Source organism: Typopeltis vanoorti, chromosome 20 (genome assembly GCF_054136105.1).
Source record: "Typopeltis vanoorti isolate ZY-2024b chromosome 20, IOZ_Tvanoo_1.0, whole genome shotgun sequence".
NCBI classification, from domain to species: domain Eukaryota; kingdom Metazoa; phylum Arthropoda; class Arachnida; order Uropygi; family Thelyphonidae; genus Typopeltis; species Typopeltis vanoorti.
Window position 1 is genome coordinate 68,004,001 of NC_143568.1, and position 27,415 is coordinate 68,031,415.

A 27,415-nucleotide genomic window follows, 5' to 3' on the forward strand; every position below is an offset into this window, starting at 1 on the left:
CTGACTTTTCGCTGTTCGCCCTGGTTCCCTGGCGAAAACAACGGGGGCCTTGTTTAACCGGGCGACGCCCCAGCCGGCATGAAATTTTGTCATGTTGTACCATCATTTTTTATTTTGGTTTAACCAATAAGAATACAATTTGGTCGGCTAAATCCCAAATTGCCAGCCCATCCTCGTTCGTTCAGTATCAAAGTAGATACCCAACAGGGTGCACCACGAGAAGGTGAGGATTGGACATTAGGTCAGAAGCCCTGGTCGGTTCTCCGCATTCCTTTAAAGGCTATGTGGAGGTCTCCTCTCAGTTATACAGCTTTGACCCATAACATGACTTAAATGTTGATATTATTCCTTGGTCGAGTGGTTGAATAAGTAAAGTAGTATTAGGTGGCAAAAACATTATTTTAATATTCAGATGGTTTAATTTTGTTGAGTGGCCTGATGCGTTATCTAAAATTAGTAGAATTTTGAAGTCGATATTCTTTTTCTTTGTGTAACTTTCTACATTGGGTACAAAACTGTTGAAAAACTAATTTTCAAACATGCTAGCTGTAACTCATGCTTTTTTGTTGGCCGGCCAATAAACAGGTAGGGTGGACTTGTCAAGCCCTTTCATCACACGAGGATTTGCAGATCAGGTAATCAACGTTGATTTCGGCATGTAATCACCTGATGCATTACTACAAAACAGTAGAGTAATTCTATCTTTGGAAACTTTGAATCAAGGAGCTGATCTTTCATTTTTCGAAATATAGGTGCATTTTGGCATTTTTTTCCAATATAACCCAGATTCATCCGCATTGAATACCTGGTCTGCATTATAACCACCTTCTACAATGATTTTTAAAAGTTCTGATGGGTATTTCCGGGCAGCTTCAGCATCTGCTGATGCTCCCTGGATTTTAAGATTATACAAAGAAAACTGCTTTTTAAAGTTTTCGAACTAACCCTTACTGGCACAAAATCCATGCTGAGAGATTTCTTCTGAAGAATCTTGATCAAGTTCTTTTAAATGTTCATAAACTTTGAAAGCTTTTTGCTTAATAAGATGTCTATCCAAAGGAATTTTCTTTTTAGTTCAATCTTCTATCCAAATCATTAGAGATTTCTCCATTTTTTCTATTAGAATATCGCGCACACAAGCAACGCGCTTTGTACTTACCGTTGACTCAACAATAACACTTTCTCGGATTTTATGTTCATTTTGTTTAATTGTTCAAATTGTTGATTCATTTAAATTCAGAGTCCTTGCAAAAACTTCTGGTTTTTTTCCAATTTTCGAATGATCCAAGATTTTAATTTTTTCTTCGAGAGAAATGAATTTCCTCTTCAATGTTGGTTTTTTCCCTTTTGTTGCAGTTTTAGTGGCCATTACAATAAAAATAAATGTTTACATTAAAAAAGCATATGTATGTAATTCACCAGGAAATAAACTGTTCAGCTTGAAAATAACACACTTATGATTTTTAATGCGCTTTCTTGGCAGAAAACGAAGCCAATTTTCAACAATAAACACTTTATACAGTGTTTATTGTTGAAAACCCTAGATGGTGAACCTACGGTACTTGTGCCAGAGGTGGCACGTCTGAGAATTTTCCTGCCAACATCAACGATTTACAGGTGATATCCTTTTATACGCTTATAAATTATTCAACTTTTTTTTTAATTATTACAATACGTACAAGTTGAATTTTGTTTTACACAAGAGAGCAGCTATGAAGATGTGCATATGATTGGTGCGGTATTAACAAAAGATCGCGTGACCCAAAGACAAAGGTAATCGATAAGTGTTGAGTTGAAATGCTAATTCTCTTCAATCGAATTCCATAACATCTGAAACTGTCATTACAACATTCACTATTAGTTTTAACACATTCACGACAGGGTGTCATTTATCATTCCGAAGGAACTTCTCGTTACTGGCTGGCTCAACTCACACAAACTTTCAACCCTTGGTTGAATTTTATGGCTGCTTGTTTGCGTTTGAGGTGGCAGATGAACTCGCACAATGTTTCAATTCTTATTAGAATTTTATTTGAAGTTAGCCTTTGTGGCTTCATAATAACATTGAGAATTTCAAATGCAATAAAACAAACACTTATTTCACAATTGAAAAATTGGACAACAGCTTTTAGTTAGATACTATGTTTCACTGCAACATATGGTTTTGCTTGAGTCTATACAGAATAGTTTCTGTGAGAGGGGGGACGTGATTCATTAGTTAGCACCATTTTTATTTCAGCTGTCTAATTGCACTATTTGTTGAGAATCACATAGACTGCAAAAACCTCTGTACAGCACCTTATTCAGGTATTTAATTTAATTTTTAAGTCGCACAGTGAAAAATATATGAAAAATAAATAAATAAATAAAGGGTTACTACAATTTGTAGACCGCATTATATCGAAACCGCATTGTATAAGTACCGTGTTATACGAGGGTTTCCTGTATATGTATATATATAAACATATTGCTCTCCAAGCCAATTAAATTTTGTAACCCAACAGATAATAATAGGACTCTAGCTTTGATGTAGTCAAGTTTTTTTTTTTCACCAGAGGTGAGGCCCATAATTGTTGTAACGGTTGGACAGTAACTTTAGCAAACTACGTAGATTGTTTCTCTGTATATGTGTTTGCTCCAGATGATGACCTGGATATGAAGGTCAAAACATCAAATGTTCACTTTGGTTTACATTAAACTAAAGTTTTGCTCTAACACGATAGTTGTCTCCATAATTTTCCATAATGTATAAATGACATTCTTTTAAAAAGTAGAGAAACTTTTCCAGTTACTTACTTCAACTTGAAATAATTTAATACAAATTATACAATGAAATAATTTTTATGAAATAATTATGAAATGAAATAAAAATTTGCAACATAGTTAATTTCATAGCTTGCTATGCATGAGGAAAAGTTGTCTCCATAATTTTCCATAATGTATAAATGACATTCTTTTAAAAAGTAGAGAAACTTTTCCAGTTACTTACTTCAACTTGAAATAATTTAATACAAATTATACAATGAAATAATTTTTATGAAATAATTATGAAATGAAATAAAAATTTGCAACATAGTTAATTTCATAGCTTGCTATGCATGAGGAAGGTATGTACAAATCCCACTGTTTAAATATATGGCAGATGTGGGACAGGAATGTGTATGTGGATGAAATGCAAGCTCAAGATACTTCTCTCTCTCTTAGTGAGAGGCACTGAGAGACATAAGCATCTTGATCTCAGACTTTGGCAGCAGTAGAGATAGTGCTTCAGAAATGGACGAAATTCAATTTGTGGATACCAAGAATGTGTTAGAAGGTGGAGAGAATATTAAGACCTACATATGGATTAACCTTGAGCAGTGTGGCAGACAGAGATGGTTTGTCTGATGACATATGAATGCAGAACGGTGCATGTGTGAATGCCAACTGAAAGTAGGATGTGTGGAGAAAGAAATAGAACTGCTGAGTAAGGAGATGGAAGGCATAAAGACTGAGTTGAGGAGAGTGAATAACAGGAGACTGGAGAGGTATTAGAAGGTTGGCTAGTGTGAATGGAATGAGGATAGGTGAGAGAAGAGCATTAGAGAGCATGGGAGAGAATGAGAGTCATGGAAGAGAGGAAATCACAGGAAGTCGAGAAAGTGTGAAGCAAGGAATAGTGAGATGAGAAGGGAAAGTGGGAGAGAAAGGAAAATGAGATTGGAAGCAGTAAGAATGAAGGATGAATGAATCTGTTCCAAGTATCATGCATGGAGATTTAATGATTCAGGTATGCAGAGTAGAGTGCCAGAGAAGTGCTTGCCTGGTGGAATGATGTGTCAATGACAGTGAAGAGGAATGAAAATATAGAGATGATAGTAATGGTTAGTACGAATGACCTGAGAGGTAGCATGAATCATGTAGCATGAGAACTGAGGTGATGTTAAGGATAGTGCAGCAGAAATGTGTCCAAGAGAAGGCAGTGAGCATGTTGACCATGGTATACTAATGCAGAGTGATGTAGAAGAGCAGTAATAACAAATGAGATTATAGTGAGAACGTATAGGAAGAGAGGTCTGAAATATGTGGATGCATGGAGTACATTTCAGGATAGAAGAGAGCTGTATGCAAGCAATGGATCACATATGAATGCAGAAGAATGCAGGCATTTAGAGAGATTTATTTTCTGGGCAAGGACTCTAGAAATGCATGGGTGAAACGTAACAGGAATGCCTTATGTGGAGATAGTGGCTTGAGAAAAGTAAGGGTGTACACTATATTACAAAGTCAGATGAAGTATGAGGGGAGTAATAATGGCTATAAGAATACTGGCAATACACTGTTTTTTCTGTATACAAATATTTTTGTACATATAAAAATATTTTTCTATAATTCATAATGCTGGGAGAACTAGGAATAAAGGGAATGAGTTTGTGGCATTGATTGACCCAGTCTCTCTAAAGACTGTTGGTTGTAGTGAAACTTGGGTAACTGAGGAGAATGTTCTAACAGGGATAGAAATTGAAGAGTAAAGCATATTTCGGCAGGATAGAGAAGGTAAACGTGGTGGAGTGTTACTCGTGATAAGAGTAACACTCTTATCACGAGTCTGTGTCCTTAATCTGTGTCCTTTCAGTGTGGTGAATCTGTGGAAATATCACTAATGGCTTTTATAGTATATGTGGGAGTTAGATGTTTATAAGACAAGATGTGGGACATTGTTATAGACTAAGGAATGTAGATAGTGATGAGCAGGAAATGGTTAGGCAAATTAGTCTGATAAAAATGTAGCTTTTCAATGGCCTGAATTAAAGACTCCAGCTTCTTATTTAGCTTATACAATAACCAGAAACCTGTACAAAAAGTTATGACTCCAAAGCAGACTTCATAAGAATGAAAATGCAATAAACTTGCCTCTTGCTCAACTGGAAGTCAAGGGAATAACTTCTACCCTTCCCTGTTGCCACCTCTGGCATCCTGATGAAACCATGGTAACCACACCTAAGGAAAATGCAGACCTCTTGGCATCAACAGTTTTTTCCTCCAATTCCTGCCTAGACAACCAAAGCAAATTACCTCCTGTACTACCACAAACTGCTGATTGCACTGCTCCTCTGAACTTTTGAAAAAAGGACATCAGCAAAACCCTCATTAATCTTGATATTTATAAGGCTCTTGGTTCAGATGATATTCCTCCAGTTGTGCTCAAGACTTGTGTTCCAAAACTGACACATATCCTATACAGCTTATATAAACTATCATATTCTACTGGCATCTACCCAACAGCATGGAAGCAAGCCTACATCCAGCCTGTACCCTAAAAGGAGACAAAAGTCAGCCATCTAACTATTGTCCCATTGTTCTTGCCTAAGTACTTTCAAAAGTAATGGAGAAGGTTATCAACAATCTGCTTCTTCATTACCTAGAGACAACAGTTAATTAGCAATCATCAATATAGATTCCACCATTCTCATGCTATAGCTGACCTCCCAACTAATCTCACTCCTCTTTGGACACAAGCTATGGAAAGATTTGTAGAAACTCATGTTACCACTCTCAATATTTCAAAAGCATGAGTATCAAGCAAAATCAATGATAGGAGGAAGCCATCCACCATGACCCAATGAATGAATGACCAGTGAGGAAGCTGGGATTCCAATTACACAGCAGAGGAGGGAGGCCATAAGATGGCAGCTTGTTCAGAAGGTCTCAGTTCCAGATACAATGGATGGCTTCCTCCTATCTATTTCTCTATCAATGCTAGAGTGCTCCAGGATTCTGTGCTCTCACTCATGCTCTTCTCTTTTACATTAATAATCTCCTTTCTCTGACTTCATATCCTATTCACAGCTTCACCGATGGCAGTACTCTTCATTTCTCTTCCTCATTTGATAAACCCTGAGAAAACTCTGTTAGATGCCTCAGAATCTTCCATAACCAGTGACTTAAACACTTACCACCTCAACATCCTCAAATGGGGTGAAGACAACTTAGTAAAGTTCAATGCCAAAAATAATCAAGTCTGCCTTATTATCCACAAGAAAAATACTACCTGCTTTTTCCCTCTCACTTTTTATAATGTTCCAGATTCCTTTCAAGATCAGCTTTCTCTTCTTGTCTTGACTGTCACATTCAGTTTATCCTGGCACAAATATATTTCTTACATAGCCTCCTTAGGCTCTAAAAAGCTTGGTGCTCTTTTCCATCCTAAACATTACTTTTCTTCTCAACTCCTAACATTTTATAAGTCTCAGATCCAACAAACTTTGGAGTACTGTTACCATTTGGGATGGAGAACCAAGCCTTCCCTAATAATTCTTAATGATATTCAGAGGAGAGCAATCTGCTTAATAGATGACCCTTCCCTTCACAGACTCCCTTCAATCACTTTATGATATGTGCTCTGTTTCAGCACTGTGCCTTTTTTTATAGGTACTTTCATGTGCATTGCTCCTCTGAATTGGCTATTACCATTCCTCCACTTTCTTCTAGGTAATCCCCCCCCCCCCACCCCCCCCCCCCCCCACCCCCCCCCCCCCCCACCCCCCCCCCCCCCCACCCCCCCCCCCCCCCACCCCCCCCCCCCCCCACCCCCCCCCCCCCCCACCCCCCCCCCCCCCCACCCCCCCCCCCCCCCACCCCCCCCCCCCCCCACCCCCCCCCCCCCCCACCCCCCCCCCCCCCCACCCCCCCCCCCCCCCACCCCCCCCCCCCCCCACCCCCCCCCCCCCCCACCCCCCCCCCCCCCCACCCCCCCCCCCCCCCACCCCCCCCCCCCCCCACCCCCCCCCCCCCCCACCCCCCCCCCCCCCCACCCCCCCCCCCCCCCACCCCCCCCCCCCCCCACCCCCCCCCCCCCCCACCCCCCCCCCCCCCCACCCCCCCCCCCCCCCACCCCCCCCCCCCCCCACCCCCCCCCCCCCCCACCCCCCCCCCCCCCCACCCCCCCCCCCCCCCACCCCCCCCCCCCCCCACCCCCCCCCCCCCCCACCCCCCACCTCTGCAAAAACCCCAATGGGTAAGATACCCAAGGCAACCCACCACACGAATGACAAAACCGCCAACATTGAGATTGCAAACATCGAAATGTGCAGGAAAGAGTAAGAAATTGTCACAACCAGCGCTCCAACAAAGCGCACAAGAGAAATAGAAACAAAGGAAAAGAAAAAAGCTAAACAAAGCAGCCTACTGTCATCGGAGGACGACAGTAGGCTGCTGACCCACGAATCAGATAACACCCAAATTACAGGCACAAAGCCCCTCAACATAGACGCAACAAGGCCTGGGAACCCTCCCTCAGTAACAAACGAACCTACAGAACCCCAAAACACATAACCACGGAACGGACATTGCCAGCAACACAGATATGGAATATGAAGGCAACCTCGTTATTGATACGAACGCAAATAGTACAAACAGCTCTGACGAAGAACCAGATGTGGTTCACGTAGACCCACGAACAGATGAAACCCCCCCCTTCTAAACACCAACATGGAATTTAAAATTGCCACTCTAAACAATAACGGTTTACGCAACCCTTTTGCGCAAAGCGCTGTCTGGAAGCTAATGTTAACGCACAAAATTAATATCCTCCTGATCCAAGAAACCCATTTCTATAAGCATTGGGAAGTGGAGAACTTCTCGATAAGCTACCCGGTCACCAGCTACGGGTGCTTCGGGGACACGCACTCGCTAGACAAAGTGGGCGGGAATGCAAATACCGGAACTGGCGGCATCGCCGCCTTAAAACGATGTTGTGTAAACTTTGACCTCGTCGATGTCTGGAGGCGGAATAATCCCTCCAAAGTAGAGATAACGTGGTGCTGCGGCCAGATATCGACGACTCTAGACAGGGTGTACGTATCTCAAAACTTGGAATAACATGTTCAGAGGAAATGTCACACCGCAGTACACAACATGTCAACAGACCACAAAATGGTCATATTCAAAATCACACTCCCAGAGGTTATGGAAACAGCCAGAGGTCCTTGGAGGCTCCCTCCTACCTTTCCCAGTCATTTTAGCAACCAGCTACAGAACCTTTCTGACAGATGGACAAACACCAACTGGGACTGGGAAAACTGGCTGCGCTTCAAGTGGCAGGCTAAGGAACTGTTTCAAAACTGTGGACGCGAAAGGGCCTACCAACAACGTAAACGGCTGAGGGATCTCTACAGGGAACTCGGCTGGTACCAGATAAACGAACGGAGCGGAGTTCCCTGCGGAGATCTTATCAGACAAGTAGAAATAGAGGTGCAGCAAGAGCAGCAGAGTAGAGTTGAGGACCTCGACTTTCAAACGAGACTCTATCTCAGAAATTTGGAAACGCCTTCCGCCGCATCCTACAATCAACAACGGTTGGCGGCAAATGACGAGAGAACGATTTACCAGATCAAAGAGAAGGGCCAGATTCTAAACTCAACCCATGAAATACTAAGTCATTTTCATCAGCAGTATCTCGGCATCTTCTCTGACCAGCAGGGCACGGATGACTTCAGCGAGTGGAATGTCAAATGTTTTCCCGATCATCTTAGTGCCCTGCATGACAGGCCGATAACTGCGGTGGAAATAAAGGCAACGTGCAAAACAATGACGACAAAAAAGACCCCAGGGCTAGACGGACTGGGGATAGAATTCTATAGATCCATCTGGGATTTTGCACTGCCAGCATTAGTAAACATCTTCAATGAATTCCTCACTTCGGGAAACATCCCCGAGGAATTCGTTAAGAGCTATACAATCTTTATCCCCAAGAAAGACCGAGATCGGACTTTAACTGGCGTCCGATCTCCTTAACCAATTTAGACTACAAGCTTTTCGCAAAAATTATCTGCACGCGCATTAAGGGCGGAATAGAAAATATCATAACAAGCTCACAGGTCTACGGAATCCAGGTAAATCTATGGAATTTAATCTCTTCTTGTTAAGAGACCTAATCAGACTAGCCAAGGAAAAAAAATACCCCCTGGCACTTCTCTCCACCGACCTGGAAAAAGCGTTTGACAGCATCAACCACATGTACTTGCAGGACACCCTCAAAAAAATAGGTGTGGGCCCGAGACTTCGGCGTACAATTAAAAATATGTACGTGGATGCCTTGCCACAACTGTCTATTAAAGGGTTAAAGAGAGGGGTTAGGCAAGGCTGCCAGATAAGCCCCCTCCTCTTTTCTTTAGCATTTAGAACCCCTCATCAACAGAACTGAGAACACCCCCGTAATTAATGGTATTCCACTGCCCCAAGTCTTCAGACAATGCAAAATAGTGGCATATGCAGACGATGTAGTGGCTACACTCAGAAATTCTGAGTCTATCTGCATCTATCTTGACATACTGCAAAACTTCAGCATAGTCAGTGGTCTCCGAGTTAACGCAAAAAAACTAAAATCAAAAGTTTTGGAAATTTCCATAACACTGGACTTCCCTACGGTTTAACGCTGCATACGCAGCCCTTAACAATACTAGGCGTTCCGTTTTCTGAGACCCTAGCATTACCAACTCAAAAATTACAGGAAACAAGCATGGAAAGGATAAAGCTGTTCAAACCAACCTTTTTCTCCTTTTATGGCAGAGCCACAGTAATAAGAACAATCATTACCCCAATGCTGATGCACACAGTCAACATCATAGGCATCACACTGCTACAAGAAAATCAATTATCAAAAAAACTCGTAGACTTCTTCTGGAATGAGAAAAAACGCGAGGTAAAAAAAGAATACCTACAACTAAAACATGAAGAAGGGGGGGGGGGTATGCTCTGCCCGATCTCAAAAGCTTGCTCCATGCAAACACATTCAAAACCGTACGGAAGGCCTTAAACTCAAACCACACTTCAGGCCTCCTCATTAGATATTTTATAGGATTTTTCCTCTCCCTCTTTGGGATCACGAACTATGCTGGGCCGCAAGCAAGGGTTGTGCCCAAGTGGTACCGCACACTAGAGAAATCGCTCACAACACTCAGAGACAAAGGAATAGAAATCCTCACACACAAACCCAAAGCAGTATACTGGGATTTCTTCCAACTCTCCAGGTGTGATACACCAAATCTCAGGACCAACAACGAAATTCTTTTTAGAAACATTAAAAATAGCGGGGGACAGCCTTTTCATCGGGATCTCGCCTGGCGAATAGCCTACGGGCGGCTCCCGGTGAAAGAGGTTAAATCCAGGTATGTACCCAGTCCGTGCGACCCCTTCTGTGATGTCTGCCGAGGCGTGGAAACGGTGGAGCATTTTTTTTATTTTTGTCCACCAGCCCAACGCATCTGGCAAAGACTGAGCGCAGCATTGGGAATCCCGATGCTGTTGCTAGAAGTGGTCGTACGTCTACAATTCCCTCCACCATTCAACAAGACCCAAAAGTTCGCTATCTTCTTAATTAACGTCTTAAAGTATCACATCTGGAAAAAATCCCAGGTACAGGATGCAAATTTAATGTATGCAAGAATAAGGAAAGGTTTTTTTATCTATCTACCCTAAATTTCTTGCGCAAGAGAGACATTTACTAGGAGACTTTAAATTTGTGAACAAATACTGCAAACCACCGAAAATATGCTTTCTCATACAGGGACACATCAAGCCCTGTATATATCTTTAAAATCTACAAAACCCCACCTAACTCTCCCTAGGAAAAGTAATAACTATTCTGTCCTTCCTCGTTTCGCTGGCACGGATTCTCTTACTCCAAACAAGGGGGGGTAGATCTGAGAACCCAGGCTGCGAAGGCTTACAGCGAGGCGGTGCCGCTCCCTGTGAGCGGCATCTCCCGGGCCAGATTCTACCCCATTTTAAGTCACAGTGGTACCAGGTCTGCAAGTTCTTCAAAACGTTCTTATTCATTTCAACTTACCGGCCCTTAAGTCCTTTCTAAAAAAAAAAAAAATCTAGTCCGGACCTTAAGTTCGGATTTTATGGTAAATTTATATATCCAGTTTGGACCATAAGTCCTTAGATTTTCAATAACAGCAGTAAATTTTAATTACCCGGAATACAAATAAGGATTCAGTAATAAAAATTACGAACAAACATTTAAACTGTAAACTGTTCCAAAACAGGGTCAACGGATATCCTCCATAGACACCTGATTAAATCATTAAATTGGATAAATTTATATGCGAACTTTAGACAAAATTTTATGGTTAACCTTTTTTTGAACAGATAAATTGAGATTGTGTTACAGACCAATTAGCCTAAAACGGCTAAACAGGTTGACTGAGGCCTCTTTTACCTCCTACTATCTACTCTATCTTGCATTATCCTCCTCTCTCACTGTCTGCTGATCCTCGGCATGCTTTATTCTCCAAAGGCCAATGATGAGAGACATGAACTCCCATTCTACCTCAATAAAGGTCAAAACCGGTCTGGGTAGTGGCCCCTTGCCTTTAATACAAAACATCATACATCCCCTTCTTGGAAATGTGTTTTGGCATTAAGGGTAAATATTAAGATTAGTGATCAGAGCTTATGCAACCTTTACCACGAGTTGCCTTGGTCTTGCACTACCTGAAGGATCAGCTAGACTTGCATCCTTGCAGGCGCAAACTTGACTTGTTTGTCTGTTTGCTTACTTGGGAAATGGAGTAAAACCAGGTTTAAAATTGCTTGGTATTTTTAACATTTATTATACCCAAAGTAAAATACTTTCTACACTTGCTTATCCCTACACATTAGTGTACCACTTATCATAGCAGCACCTCTGCAACACTTCCAACATGCCCTCTAAACTTCAATCTACTGTCAACCATTAGTCTCAAATCTCAACCACTTCCTGCAGTACAGTGCCATCCATATAGTACACGGCCTTATATTTCTGCACTTTAAAATACAACACCTTGCACTTATTAATATTAAAACCAGTGGCGTCTCGTGGCTTGAAATCATGGGGGTGCTGCAACTTTTGAAATGTACATATACACTGTAAGTACAGTATATACGTGTTTGGATAAAATATCAAAATTATGGTAAACATTTTTTAAAAAAATAAACATGAAAAAATATTGTTTATTATCGATAAAATTATACAGCTTGATATAATTCAAAATTACTTAAAAAGAAAATCCATCATCATAACCCCAATAATGTTCTAAAATAAAAACTATAACAAATGTTATGTCTTTAATTGTAATGTCTAAATATTTAAAGAGATGGAGTAAACACGATAAGCACTACGAACACACTCTACTACTGGTGCAAACTGCATATAAACAACAGTGGAACTGTGCGACGGACAGTACAGCATTATGCTAATAGCTCGCATCTCACTATGACGTGCATATGCTTGCATCCGTAGCAATATGACACTGTGGTAAACACAGTGCTACTAGCGTCCTTAACCCTCCTAAGTGCTACAAGATGGATTTTTATTATTTTTTATACAAAATAAGAGAATTGTATAGGATTGTTGATGATAAAATTAATTACAAGCAAATATAAATAAATTAATATATTTATATATCGAGGAAAACAATGGAATTTATTTTTTTTTTATTTTTTTTTTTTTTTATTTATCGAGGAAAACTGGGGGTGCTGCAGTTCTGCAGTGCCTATGCATGAGCTGCCCCTGATTAAAACTACAACCCCACTCCATTGTCTAAGTTAAAAGTCTATTCAAATCTTCCTAAAAGGAATTAACATCAGCAGTGCTACTTATAATTCTCCCCAACTTTGCATCATTAGCAAACAACTGAAGATCCCCAGTCAGTTCATATGATATATTATTTACAAACAGGTTATACAGCAGGGGCCTAAAAACAGAAACTTGGGGCATGCCATTGGTTATCCTTTTTTTTTTTTTTTTTGAGACACTGCTCCATCATATACAACTTGCTGATACCATTCAGAAATCTTATCACCAATCCATCTAACCAATATACTCATCAGCCATTTTCTGTCCACTGCTGGATGAATGCCTCCCTCAGGGTCCTCCATTCAATTCTTTATCTCATCTTCCCACCGTTTTCCTGTAGCTCTTCTTTTGATCTCTGGGATACCATTCAGATATCAACTGTGTTCATTTTGAGAATTACTTCTTGCATTATGGCCTGCCCATCGTGTGGATCTTTTAATGACTTATGTCCCTCACCCTAGTCTGAGCTCTGATCCAAATATTGCACTTTCTATCTAGAATGGCAATATGTAATAATGATCTTTCCATTTTCCTCTGGGTAATATTCTACATGTTAGCCAATATTTTATTCTCAGTCCACGTTTCACTTCCACAGGTCATGACTGGAAGCATAAAACTGTCAAATATTTTTCTTTCAAGGCAGATTGGGATGTTTCATTTGAGTGCTACATGATGTTTTCCAAAAATAATCCAACCAAGTTGAACATGTATAATTTCTTCTTCACAGTTTTCTTCTAATGTGATCTTTTCTTCTTAGTTAAACATAGGAGTTTCTATATCAATTTCCTGGTGTTCCATTTGAATTGGCTTTTTAACTACCTGTTTATTATACATTATTTTTGTTGTGTCTTTGTTTATATTTAATCCTTTTTTACTTTTTGCATTCAATTCACTAAACATCTGTTGAAGTTCTTCTGCAGAGTTTCCTAAAAGAACACAATAAAAGAATCCATTCCCATCCTCTGCAGCTTGTATACCAACTTATGTGGTAATCTATCAAACACTTTTGAAAAGTCAAGAATATCACTGTATATGAACCTTTAACTAACACACTCATCACCTTATCATAAAATGCAAGTAAATTGCTAAAAGAAGACCTACTCTTTACAAATCCATGTTGAACACATCATAAAGAATACTAAGTCCATCAACTCATTCTCTCCAACACCTTGACTATAACTGCAGTTATACAGACTTGTCTGGGACCACGTGTGGAGTGGTACTATTTTTGCCTTTTTTCCACTCCTTAGGAACCTTACCCACTACAACACTTTCATTAACCTACCTATCGGCCAATGTGGATGAAATAGTGACACCAAATTGCACTTCTTATCCATGTTATTCAATGGGTTTTAGAGCAGATTTATCTCAACGGCTATAGACGTGTGGCCGGTTGGGGGGGGGGGGGGGGTTAAATAACCAGCTAACTGTTGTTCACAATATAAAAATACACGGTGATATGTTATCCATTCCCACAGCCTTATTAATATCTAACCCAATTAAAAAAAACTTATTTTTACAGCTAATTTGCCTGCTTAAAAAAACAATTAAAAAACCCAATTAAAAAAAAAAACACCTGATACACCTCTGATTCTTTCACTTCCAATTCTCCTAAATACTTGCCTCCCCTCTACACACTGCACAGCATCATCTACAGCAGTATAATAAATACTGATAAACTGCTCATTCAATAATTCCAATGGTAGCAATATATTTGAGCTGTGCTAAGAAAAGTGTTTTTAAAGTGCAACTTTTTATATATATAATTGTGCTTCATTTTTTTCATGCAGAATATAAGTGTTCTTCAATAGTATTTGTTTAATCCTTAAAAGGCACTTGTGGAATAATTATAAAACAACAAAATTACATGATTACCACAGTAATAAACTTTAATGAGAGTACAGATATTTTTTAATGAAAATAACAGCACACCATCACTGTGTGTAGAAATAACAAGCAAATCAAAGAACAGTTGCCACATATTAGAAATTAATATTAATAAATCATATTAAAGCTGTTCTTGATGTTTACATAAAATGAGACTCTCTCAAACTTTTGGAAGGGAGGGGGGGGGAGAAAGACAATCATTCCAATTCAGATTAGGCCAATGTAAAAGAGATTCACAACTTTAGTGTTGACACTACAAGGTATCTGGTAAACAGCAGCTAAAGATAGAGGTGACAGTTTGTCTTTTGTAGATGATAAGAGGTGAGAAATTTCGTTGATAGGAAAATGTGGGAATGAGGTGATACTTCTTCAAAATTCTACCAACAGGTTCAGAGATATAAGAAATATAAGGAATTGGAACCCTGCAGTCTGTTGAAGAATCTAAGTGTTGGAACACAGAGAGTTATCTGTCGGATTTGACAGGGGTTATAACCATTTAAATTTAATTCCAAAGTTTTGATAGCGAATTTTTTTGTAAGCTTGAGAGAGAGAGAGAGAGAGAGAGGGGAGCACATGTTATGTGCCCTATTAATTAATAGCACCAATTTTTTTAGAGCTGTGATGAACAGACTTTTGATGAATATATCTGCCAGCAAAGGTAGGTTTCCGATAAACACTGGTTGATAATGTACCAGAGGTCATGCAAGTAAGAAGGATATTGAACAATGGTAAACTACCAGAATTTTCTTTTTTCAATGGTGAATTGAATGTGTGGGTTAAAGGCTATTTATTAATCTGATGTAGGAAAGTGGTAAGTGCTGATGCTTTGAAGAGAAGGAAAGAGCAGGCATCAGAATTAGCAGTAGTTGTAGGCAGAGTTCCAGAAATTGATCAACTCACCATGGGCGAGTTATTAGAGAAAGTTTCAAGTGAATTTTCAGCCTAATTCTAAATGCATTCAAAATATACTGTCTTATTTTCTTTGCATATTTTACTCTTTTTATTTTTTTTATTTTAAAACATCTCATTCACTGTCAAGTTATTTGATTATGTACAGCCTCCATGAATTTAATAAAAAAGTTTTATTTTAAGCCAGGAGACAGTATCTTTTGTAATTAATAAGTTATTTTCTTTGTAGATTGTTTGTCCCTGCCAAAAATTAGTTTGCACAAAGATACTCTCGAACACGCCTTGCTGAAATTTCCCAAATGTGAATTAATTCCAACCTATGACAATAGGTGGCACTATTTCTCTCACCTCTGTTATAAAGTCCTGCATCCTCAGGTTAATTTTGAATTAGTCGGGTGCTCTCAAACAACACTATATTTTGCATATAACTTGCAAGTTATATGCAAAACACTATAACTTGCAAGTCATCACTGTATTTATAAAAATTAGAGACACCCTTAAAATATTAATTTAACAATAATGATTTTCATTTGATTTCCATTGCCAACTGTAATTCTCCAAACACCCTCTTTTAGCATTTATGTGGATAGGCAGTATTGGCATGATGACTTATTTTCGCAATGTGAATTCTTCTTCTCCCATAGTCCTAAATGAACCGTTGGTCATTCATGGCTGGTAGGTGATACTCTTTGCTAGCCTCCTCCAGTCGTTTCGGTCTCATGTTCTTGATGTCAGTTGAGAAAGGGAGGAATTTGTCCATTTTTTGATGTTATCAGTCCATTTTAATCGAGGTCAGCCCCTAACCTTGATCCCGGAACGATTCCTTCTAGGGTTTGCTTTGGAATGCCATTATGTGAATTAGCAGTGTAATTATCAAAAAAAAAAAAGGGGAAAAAATCAGATAACACGTTTTATTCCCTTACAGTCCGTGTGGTTAGCCTAGTTGCTGTGCGCTTCGCAACCATATGACTGGGGAAGGAGGGTCCCAGGTTCGATTCCCGTTGAAGACGTGAGGAATTTGAGGATCTTCCTCAGCCATTGCCAAGTTAGCCGGTCTTGGGCGCGGACAGTAGGGTTTTTCCCGTCAGTTTATCTGGTGTTTTTCACCCCGCAAGCAGGCAAACCGGCCCCGCAAACACAAGGATTTACAGCCACAAATACTTAACCGCCCATGAGGGGGCTCAACTCGCCCCAATAGGGATGGGGGGGAGGAAACTATAAGAATAAATTTCCTTGCAGGAAGTAGGAGAGGCTGTTTTATTCCTATCTAACGTTTGAAGACTGAAGGGCAGTTCAATCTCCACGAGTAGCCAATCAGAGTTAGCTAGCCCAAGACTGCCACTAATTTTAAGCAGCATCCAGTGAAGAGATGGCTAACAAGTGCCTCCATCTCATGGTCTCTAACCCTAACACAATATTCTTCATGTTTGAAATAGTGTGTTTTATGGTCAATTTTATTAAGTTTACAGAACAAAAAAACTAGAGTTTCCAGGAGAAAAAACCTGCTTGCCCATGGCAGAGATTAACTCAGGAACTAGTCAAAGAAAGGATTTTAAAAGTTCCTCTAATCAGCAACTAGAATTGAACCTAGGTCTTTCTTCAGGCAGCTTAGTGCTGAGGAAGCATACCGCTTCCACTGTGCAATACAGGGCTCCAAGTGTAACATGATGAAAAGATTTTTTAAAGTATTATTTAATAATAATAAAAGTCATCCTGCAAAGACAAGCCAGAGACTGAATCGTTTTATGGACATTACATTGTGAGAAACTTGTCAGCTCCATTGCTAATGTTGCATTTGCTGTTGTTTTCACAAACCTTTGTCTTTTCTACTGAATTATTATGGATAAGTTATATAAATTCACTCTTCATTATGGACAATAAATGAAAGGAAATGCAATTTCCTTTCATTTCCCTGAGTGCAAATATAGGGGATTAGAAAATATTAAACACTAGAAAAAAAGAGTTGTGTCAACTAAAAAAGTCAAGACGTGCTTTCAAGACAAATGGCTCAAGGAATTCAAGTAGATGTAATGTGAAAGTAAATTTGCATTCTGTAATGTATAAAAAATATAATGGGACTGCTGACAAACTCTAGATTACTACAATGTTTTCGAGGCCTTTAATTCAATTTTCACAAGAACTGTGACATAGACTTGGCAAAACATCTTTCCAGTAGTAGAACAGTATAAAAATAACATTATTATTAGACACCTCGAGGGAGTCCAAAGACTCATCGAACGAGGGCACCTGCTCTACAACTCTGTCTCCGCTACTCAATCCACCAACTGACTGCAACTACACCAGCAGCATCTACTGCCGATATGAAATGTAAAGAATTTGTATCAGTTACTACTGGTGTCATTAAATAACAACTAGTTATTAAAAAATCAGACAGGTAGTAAGTCTTCTCGATGCTTCTACAAATATTTCAAATGAGGAGAAACTCAGCCATTATATGAGATGCTTAGATTAAAATCACAGGAAATATTTGTTTTCATAATTCCTCTTCATAACTCAGTTGCAGTGTATTTGGATAGATAGGGAGTGAAATAAAGAAGTTTTTCTTATTATGGAAGAATAGTAATTAATCAGCAGGCAGTGGAACAGAAGTGCCATGTACATGGGAAAAAGGAGAAAAAAAAAAATTGAACTGATGGCAAAATTAAACGCATGCCAAATCTTACAAATTATTGCATATAATTTGAATTGGTTTCAAATTCTATTAAAGATTGTGTGTGTGTGTGTGTGTGTGTGTGTGTGTGTGTGTGTGTGTGTGTGTGTGTGTGTGTGTGTGTGTGTGTGTGTGTGTGTGTGTGTGTGTGTGTGTGCATACAGATATATATATACTTGAATAGTATACATTACACACACACATGCATGTGTACACACACACACACACACATATATATATATATATATATAAAACACCTTTTACCACCATTCATACTATCATCATCATCAAATTCCTGCCATGTACCCTCAAGGGGTGTACAGGATATGATACTGCTACATGAAAAAAATTACATCATTACTAACTTCCTATCTACAATTTTACTCCAAATCAGTCTGTTACTTGTCAAGACTTCAACATTATCAGATCTTATATTTCTATTGTCTAAGGCACTTTGTACCGTATCAATCCACCTATATCTTGGTCTTCCTCTGGGTCGTTTTCCTGCCAACCTGGCAAAGAACACTTGTTTTGCTAATCTTTCTTCATCCATCCTGTTTAAGTGACCATACCACCTAAGATTAGCTCTGCTAATGCATTCCTGGATGTTGACAATGTCAAGTTCTTTCCTAATATCCTCGTTTTTAATATGATATTGCCATTGATGCCATCTACTCACACCTATAATCTTTCTCAGGACTCTCATATCTGCGGTCTCTAGTCTTTGGTAAAGTGTTTTACTTCTGACCCAGCTCTCAGATCCATAAGTTAAAACTGGTTTGAACACTGTGTTGTATATAGCTAATTTAGTGTTCCGACTAATTTCTCTCTTATTCCATATGAATTTATTCAATTTGACTTCCTGCTAAGTAGTTGAAATGTTTCACTTGTTCCACAGATTCTCCGTTCACAACACAGTTGACATTTTCAATGATTCTGCTTATTTTCATTGTCTTTGTCTTTTTATTGCTGACCTTCATACCATATCTATTACAACAGTTATTCAATTTAGTCAGAGAATCTTGCAGACTTGTAGCGGATTTATTTAGAAGTATAACATCATCCGCATAAAGCAAAGCACTGACATTAACATCTCTAATTTTGATATAATGTTTAATGCCACTTTCCTTCATAACGTGATCCATATAGATAATGAATAACAGAGGGGATAATGTATACATCCTTGTCTCACACCAGATTTAACATTAAACCATCTTCCTATACTTCCTTCAATTCTAACTGCTGACTTACAACTCAAATAAAGACTAAGTATTGCTTGATATAATGCCCCATTGACACCATATAACCATAGCGTGTTGAATAGCTTCTCTCTCTCTCTCGGCACCTTGTCATATGCCTTTTCCAAATCGATAAAACTTAAATACAGATCTTTGTTATATTCCCATGATTTCTGCACTATTTGTCGTAAATTGAAGATCTGATCCTGACAGCCTCTATTTGAACTGAATCCAGCTTGTTCTTCACCAAGCTTTTCTTCCACAATTCTTCTCAACCGTTTCTCAAGTACACTTGCATAGATCTTGCCAGGAACTCTCAGTAGGGAAATACCTATGTATTTCTCACATTCAGTTTTATTTCCCTTTTTATATATAGGTACTATGAGAGCTCTACTCCAATGATCCGGAATTCGTCCCTCTGTTCAGGCTTTCTGAACTATGCAGTGCAGCCACTGTAAGACTCATACCACTATACTTCAGCATTTCTGATCGAATATCATCTACTCCTGCTGCCTTTCCACATTTCAAGCCTTCGATTGCTTTTTCTACTTCAAGTATGGATATGTATTCCTGACTGCATGTCTGGTCAGTGTTTTTTTACCACTGTGCTGTCATCATTGTTTGTTTCATTTAGCAGTTTTTCAAAGTAATTACTCCATACTTCAAGGATATCTTTTTCTCCCATTTTCATGTCACCTTTATCATCTCTAACTGCTTTTACAGCACTCTTTCCTCCATTCCTAAGCTTCTTCAATAACCTCCAGAATATTTTGCCACCTTCTTGATATTTATTTTCTATATTCTTGCCCAAGTCCTCCCATGACTTTTGTTTAGCTAGTTTTACACAGCGTTTAGCATTCTTGCATTTGTTTCTGTATTCTCTAAGAGCACAAGCTGACTTATTTGAGAGGAACTTTTGATATGCTTTCTTCTTTTCCTTCACTGCCTCTTTAACTTCCTGTGTCCACCAGGGAGTTCTGATTTTTTTTATCCTTGCAGACAACCTCACCACGTGCCTCTCTGGCAGAATCAATCAATGTTTTCTTCAGAGTTTGCCATTGAATCTCCAAGGTTTGATTCCTATTCTCAAACGCTTTCATTTTTTCTTCAATAATCTTTGTGTATTTTAGTCTACAGTTCACATCTGAGAGCTGCTCAACTTTTATTTGCTTTAAAACTTTCTTACATGTTATTCTTTTCAATATGAAATTCAATTTTATCCTGCTCAAGACTAAATAGTGATCACTTCCAATTTCAAATCCTCTGTAGACTCTGGTGTCCTGCACCAGGGAGAAAACATCACTATCAACAATAACATAGTCAATGAGACTTTTCTTATTCCTAGCCTCTTCTCTCCATGTGAATTTGTGCACATTTTTATGTTGGAATATGGTGCTAGTAATAACCAATCCATGTCCTGAGCAGAAATCCAACAGATATACAGGTGCAGATTCATACTATAGGTGAGTAAAATTTTTACATAACCAGTAGATCTAAGTAGTATTTCTAGAGTCTTGGTTGTGGGCATGAATTACTTAGTGAAAAAAGGAATGTTGATAGATTTCAGGAAGTTGTTGCAGGAGGTTGGAAAAGTCATTAGTGTGTGTTGCCCAGATATGAGAATATTCTGTTGAGAAGGAGAGCAGAGGTAATGAACAGTAGGATGGCTGAGTTGTGTGAGACAAAGCAGTTTATGAATCTGTGGAGTGAATATGAAGGAATGAAATGGTTTATAGTTTGATCGTATCCAAATGGGTTGTATGGCAGGAGGAAGATGTGATTGTAGCAGGGCAAGGTGATGGAATGCATAAAGGTCAGGCAGGTATGAATGTCAGAGTCAGGATCAACGAATGAGAAGTGGTCAGACTGAAGAAAGCAAGAGAGAGAGGTGTATTATAGTGGCTAGATTAGAAAATGTCTGTGTTGGTGGAATATCCTCAAAGACACAGGGACTGTTGTGTTTGTATACAAATGTAAAGAGTATTCAAAATAAGAGAGCTGAGTTTGTTGCATTCATTGAGTCAGTAAACCTAAAGATGATAGGTATAAATAAAACTTGGCTGTCTGAGGATGATGTGATGTCAAAAACAGAAATGAAAAGATATACAATTTTCAGGAAGGATAGGAAGGTGAAAAGGAAGAGGGGGAATACTACAAAGTGTGGAAGTGGATAGTATAGGTGCAGATTTTGAGTCTGTGTAAAGTTGAGTTAACACACTAGTTTATATGATGCTGTTATAGGCCAGGAAATGTTGAGAATACTGATTGTGAAATGTTTATGCAAATTAGTTGCATGGTGATCCTGATAGAAGACTGATTACAGGAATATGGCAGCATGGAAGGAGGAGAAGAATAGTGTATAGGAACAAGGAGAGTGAGTTTGCTGAATTTCTGAGATATAAATATCTTAAGCAGCATGTGACTGAAACAACCAGGAGTTTTAGCATTTTGGATTTGGTGATATCTTCACAAGATGTAGTTGTTAATGAGGTATTAACACAAATGCCAGTTGATGAAACTGATCATGAGGTACTTGTTTGGGAAGTGGTGAAACAAGAAAAGGTTGCTACCACAAAAGGATATATGTAGAATTACAAGGTGGGTGATTATGATTGTGGGAAGCTCTGTAATCAACTAGCATCAACATGTTGTGCAAATGAGCTGTGCAGAAAAGATGTTGACAGTGCATGAGAATTCATAAGGCAGTATCAGACACAAGCAATGTATAGCTGCATACTGTTGATGGCAATCAGATTCATGAAGAGTATAAAGTACAGGATTGGAAGGTGATGAGCATGGTAAGCAAAAAAAAAAGTGCAGCATAACAGTAGACTGCCTGGTTAGACCAAGGTTAATTCAAGGGAACCGTTCCGATATATTATTATTACGTGACATCTCCAGGGAGTTCAAAGACCCATTGAGGGAGAGCACCTACTCTATAACTCTGTCTCCACAACTCAATTCACCAACTACACCAACGCCATCTACTGCCAACCACCATCATTAGTATTTTCACAGACAATCACAAACATTCATGCCCACAGCAGAATTCGATCCTGCAGCCTTTTGGCTAGAGACTGAATACGCTAACCACTCGGCCAGGCTGGCAAGCAAACAAGAGGAAGAATAATTATGGCAGGTTGACACTGGCAGATAGTCATGGCATCAGAGTTACTGTTGCAAATGATAGAGTGGATATAAAGGATATTAGTTCTGAACAATTATTAATTCTAAAAAACTGAAACATTTTCACTGATCCAGATATTCCTGCAGTCGCATTTTCTAGTTTTTCCTCATGCTTGAGGATGCTGTCCAATAAAAAGGCAGTAAAACATGGTGGTTATCCTAGAATAATGACTATTTAAATGAGAATACTCCTGGTTTCATAATTCAATTTTTTAGATAACTACAGTATACTAAGAAAAGTTTTGGGCAGGAAAAGATCAAAAGTGGTTTAGTTCTGGTTTAGATGAAATTACAGCCAAAGCAAATTAAGGGTATGAGTATATCATGTAAGTTAACTGTTTATTCTTTTGCCTTGTTTGCCCATTTTATAGGTTGAAAAACATTTGAGTTTCCAGAAGGAAAACTGCAATATCCATATGAGACCAGCTAACTTACCTTCAGCTTAGAAGCCATTATAAAGATTCCTCACATCCTAGAGAGGATTCAAACTCGGGTCTTTCCAAATGATATGCAGGTGTTGCAGCATCTTCATCACTTTGCTATGCTATAGCTCAAGAGTGATCCAATATATTTTCTACAATATGACAGTCACCTGCATTACAAAGACAGATGGTGATGCCCACCTACTATCACACAAAGATCAGATGAAATAAACTGGGTCCTACATACATGCTATTTCCACTTCGAAATTTTTCAAAATCAAGTTCTGATGAACTTTCCAATTCTAAATGATATAACATGCTAGTTTTCGTTTTTTTCATGTAGCAATTTATTAACTTTTTATAATAGAATGACATCTGAATTGGACAAAGGAAATGGCTACACAGTGGTACTTCTGGATTTTGCTAAGGCTTTTGACAGGATACCCCATGGAATACTGTTGCACAAATAGGAGCAGATGGGGATGGATACTAAACTGGTAATATAGATAATGGCTCGGGGAGAGATACCAGAAAGTGGTGTATGGAGGAGCAGAGTCCAGGATGAGGCAGGTGACCAGTGGTGTGGCTCAGGGCTCTGTGCTCAGGCCATTATTGTTTAATTTGTACATAAATGATATAGGAAATAGCTTGAAGGGAGATATCCAATTATGTTAAAGATACCAAGCAATTTTAAACCTGGTTTTACTCCATTTTTCCCAAGTAAGCAAACAGACAAAATGTCAAGTTTGCGCCTGCAATTGATGCAAGACTCGCTGATCCCACAGGTAGTGTAAGACCAAGGCAACTCGTGGTAAAGGTGGAGCAAGCTCTGATCACTAATCTTAATATTTACCCTTAATGCCAAAACACATCTCCAAGAAGGGGATGTATGATGTTTTGTATTAAAGGCAAGGGGCCACTACCCAGACCGGTTTCGACCTTTATTGTGGTCTCATCAGTGGGAGCCAGGCTAGAAATACCAAGATTTAGTAATGCAGAGCTTGTAAGTATTTTACCAAAACAAGTTACCATAAGGTGTTATAACCTGTTATGGTTATGATACGGTGCTACGGTAACTTGTTTTGGTAAAATACTTACAAGCTCTGCATTACTAAATCTTGGTATTTCTAGCCTGGCTCCCACTGATGAGACCTCAATAAAGGTCGAAACTGGTCTGGGTAGTGGCCCCTTGCCTTTAATACAAAACATCATACATCCCCTTCTTGGAGATGTGTTTTGGCATTAAGGGTAGATATTAAGATTAGTGATCAGAGCTTGCTCCACCTTTACCACGAGTTGCCTTGGTCTTACACTACCTGTGGGATCAGCTAGTCTTGCATCAATTGCAGGCGCAAACTTGACATTTTGTCTGTTTGCTTACTTGGGAAAAATGGAGTAAAACCAGGTTTAAAATTGCTTGGTATCTTTAACATAATTATACCCAAGTTAAAAATACTTTCTACAGAGATATCCAATTGTTTGCTGATGATGCAAAGTTGGGTAGCATAATAAAAAAATCAAGCTGATGTTGAAGTTTGCAAGATGATTTAAATAAGCTGAAAAAATGGGCAAAAGGTAATGGATGTCAGTTCAATGTGGAAAAGTGTAAAGTTATGCATTTTGGGATTAAAAGATTACCAGCTGTGTACTACATTGATGGAATAGTATACTCTAAGAGATTGATTGAGGCTAGGGACTTGGGGCTGTTGGTGGATAGGGAGATGAAATTCAGAGGCCACATTGCTAAGGTGTCCAAGATTGCACATAGGATTACTTGGTTATTGAAGAACACACTAACATCCAGAGATAAAGAGGCTATTATTCCCCTTTATAAGGCATTGATACTTCCACATTTGGATTACTGTACTCAAGTCTGGTCAGCTGGATTCCTTGGAGATGAGAAGGTTGTGGAGAGGGTGCAGAGGAGAGTGACTAAGTTGGTGATTGATGTAAAAAATGCTCCCTACATTGATAGATTGAGAGCTTGTGGATTGCAGAGGTTGGTTGATAGGCGAAGAAGAGGGGATATGATAGAAACATTTAAATTTCTAAAAGGTTTTTATAAAATTGATGCAGGGAAATAGCGATGGAAGAACAAGATGTCTTTAAATGGTCTTTTACAATTGATGGTGAGTTATCCAATCTCGTACGGAGGTGGTATGTAATCACCCCTGCAAACCAGTCAGAGAAACATGCAATTAACACAAAAAAAATACTACAAGTGGGCATTAGTGAAGTGTGCTGCATAATAATAAAATGTGAAAAGAGAGGATTAAGTAATGGAGATGGTGGGTTATGTGATGGAGTGCCCTCCTGCAATAAGTCCTCAGAAGTGTCATATAATAATAATAATCTATATGTCAAACACTTTGTATGATTTCCCTCTAGGGTTTGACTATTTCAAACAAACAGAAGGTTATTTGCAAAAATGTACAAAACATTTCTTTTTATAATTTTGTGTAGCCAATGAGGACAGGACAGCAGCCATCAAATCTAGTTTCTCTGCATTAAAGAATCTGAAACCTGGACTGGAGGTGGAAAATAACTGGTTTAGCTTTAAGAAACAGAATAGAATCATCTTCCTTCCCCGTTAGATTAGATTATCATTCAATCAATCAAAAAAAAAAATATAGCACCAGATCCTGAACATCTAATTTTGTACTTTCTTCTAGCTTCATGCTGCATCACTTCAACATGATGCTTTGTGCATGTTCTAGGTAAACATCTTCATTTTACAATTGTTCCGACTACTACCATAATATCTAAAATATAAATGTCAAAATTTTTAAGTATTACGAAGTAAAGATAACAAAACTTGGGCTCTCAAGAGTTAGACAATGTTTTTCTAACTACTATGAAAATGTTAAGAAAAGCCTTTATATTTCCTTATTCGAAAATCTGAAGCAATTTTAAGTATTTGTTTCTAAGTTAACTTAGAGGGGGGGAAAACAAACTCCGCTGTTTTCAGGATGTTCTTCCGTGGTATAGTACTCCAAATAAGTATGTTCAGGAAATGCTGGTATCCATTTATTTTGAAAAGCTACCAAAATAAATGGATACCAGTAGAAAAAATTTCATTTTCTACCCATTAGTAAATAATGAAATAAACAATTACTAGTGGTACAGCAGTTTATAAAATAAACAAGCTTTTTACAAATACCCCCCCCGCAGCTTTAATGTTTATTAAAACGGATGCTTTGTCAATCTATGTTTTTCGTTGTTTTTTAATCAAAATGGGGGGGTCTGTAAAATTTAAAATTAAAATAAGGATTGATAAAGTTTAAGAACAGCTGAGTCAAAGGACTTTTCCTAGATAACGTTGCCACAAACTCGCGCACAATACTTTTAATTACTCTGAACTTAAATGTTGTTTTTCATAAAATGCATACTAGGTTTTGAAATGACATTGAAGATTGATGGGGCGTGAAGTCGACCATTTCTATCTTCGTGTATACAGTTATTTCTGAATAGCACCTGTTTTGGCTGTTATTCAAGTATGACTTTCATGTATAATAGGAACAGCTCCCTTAACAGAAAAAAATAAAATAAAATGCACAAATCACAATAATATCACTACAGCGTCTTATTCTGAAGTGGGAGGAGGGTTATATATACATATATGTGTGCCATGTGACTTCATTTTCTCTTATAAAGATGAGGTATAATTCATTCAAAATATGTGCATAAACATCATCGTTTACACATCTTTGCCAAAACCATGCTGAACAAAATATGCTCTTCCCCCTTAATATTTAAATCTTGGTATTGTCATTTCTGACATTCACAACTGCAACACACAATAATACATACAGTAGGTACGAAAGCAGGCATATTTATCAATCAGATTACGCCAAAAGTTTATATATCTTCTGGCTACAGAAACTAACCTCATTATCTTTATTATTCCTTATTCCACGGACTAAATCTGTCAGGTTTTTGTCAAAGATGCGCTCAAGATTGCCTTTTACTTTACGAAGAGCCATCATGAAAGGATGCTCATAAAAACTGCTTTCTAACTTTTTTACAAATACATATATAAACTTCAACCATTATCAGATGACACTAATCTGCAAACGGAGCATCGGTAATCGCCAAGACTTCGGCTTGCGTGGATAGGAACGATGGCTGACAGAAACCTCTCACGTGAGAAAATCTCTGCGCCATCTACCCTCCTGGAATTGATAATAAATAAATTTCGAATGGATACTCGCAAATACGGAATATGTTTTTTATTTAATTACTATATGGAACTGTTCACATGAAACTTGATATATACTCAGAAAAGAAAACGAAGCTGGTTTTATTAAGGGAGACATCACAGCAAGTGGTGGATATAGCGGAATGATTGCTCTCAAAACCCAACAAAAAAATAATAATAATTTTAACCGAAATTTTATTCATATTATTTACAGTATATACATGAACACGAATACGCATACATGCACATTTATATGCTTATTATTATATAACAGCTCCAAGGAGTCCAAGGACTCATCGC

At 38.6% G+C, this 27,415-nt stretch overlaps 1 protein-coding gene across 2 annotated transcripts in view; it reads right to left on the reverse strand.

Moving 5' to 3' along the window:
* g (adaptor-related protein complex 3, delta 1 subunit-like garnet) overlaps positions 1–27,022 on the reverse strand; it is a 563,264-nt gene extending 536,242 nt beyond the window's left edge. For both annotated transcript variants that reach the window (XM_090410782.1, XM_090410781.1), the window contains exon 1: positions 26,805–27,022. In XM_090410782.1, coding sequence (XP_090266908.1) covers positions 26,805–26,903 — 99 coding nt within the window. In that variant the 5' untranslated portion in view covers positions 26,904–27,022. The remainder of the gene's footprint in view (positions 1–26,804) is intronic.
* Positions 27,023–27,415: the final 393 nt, after the last annotated feature.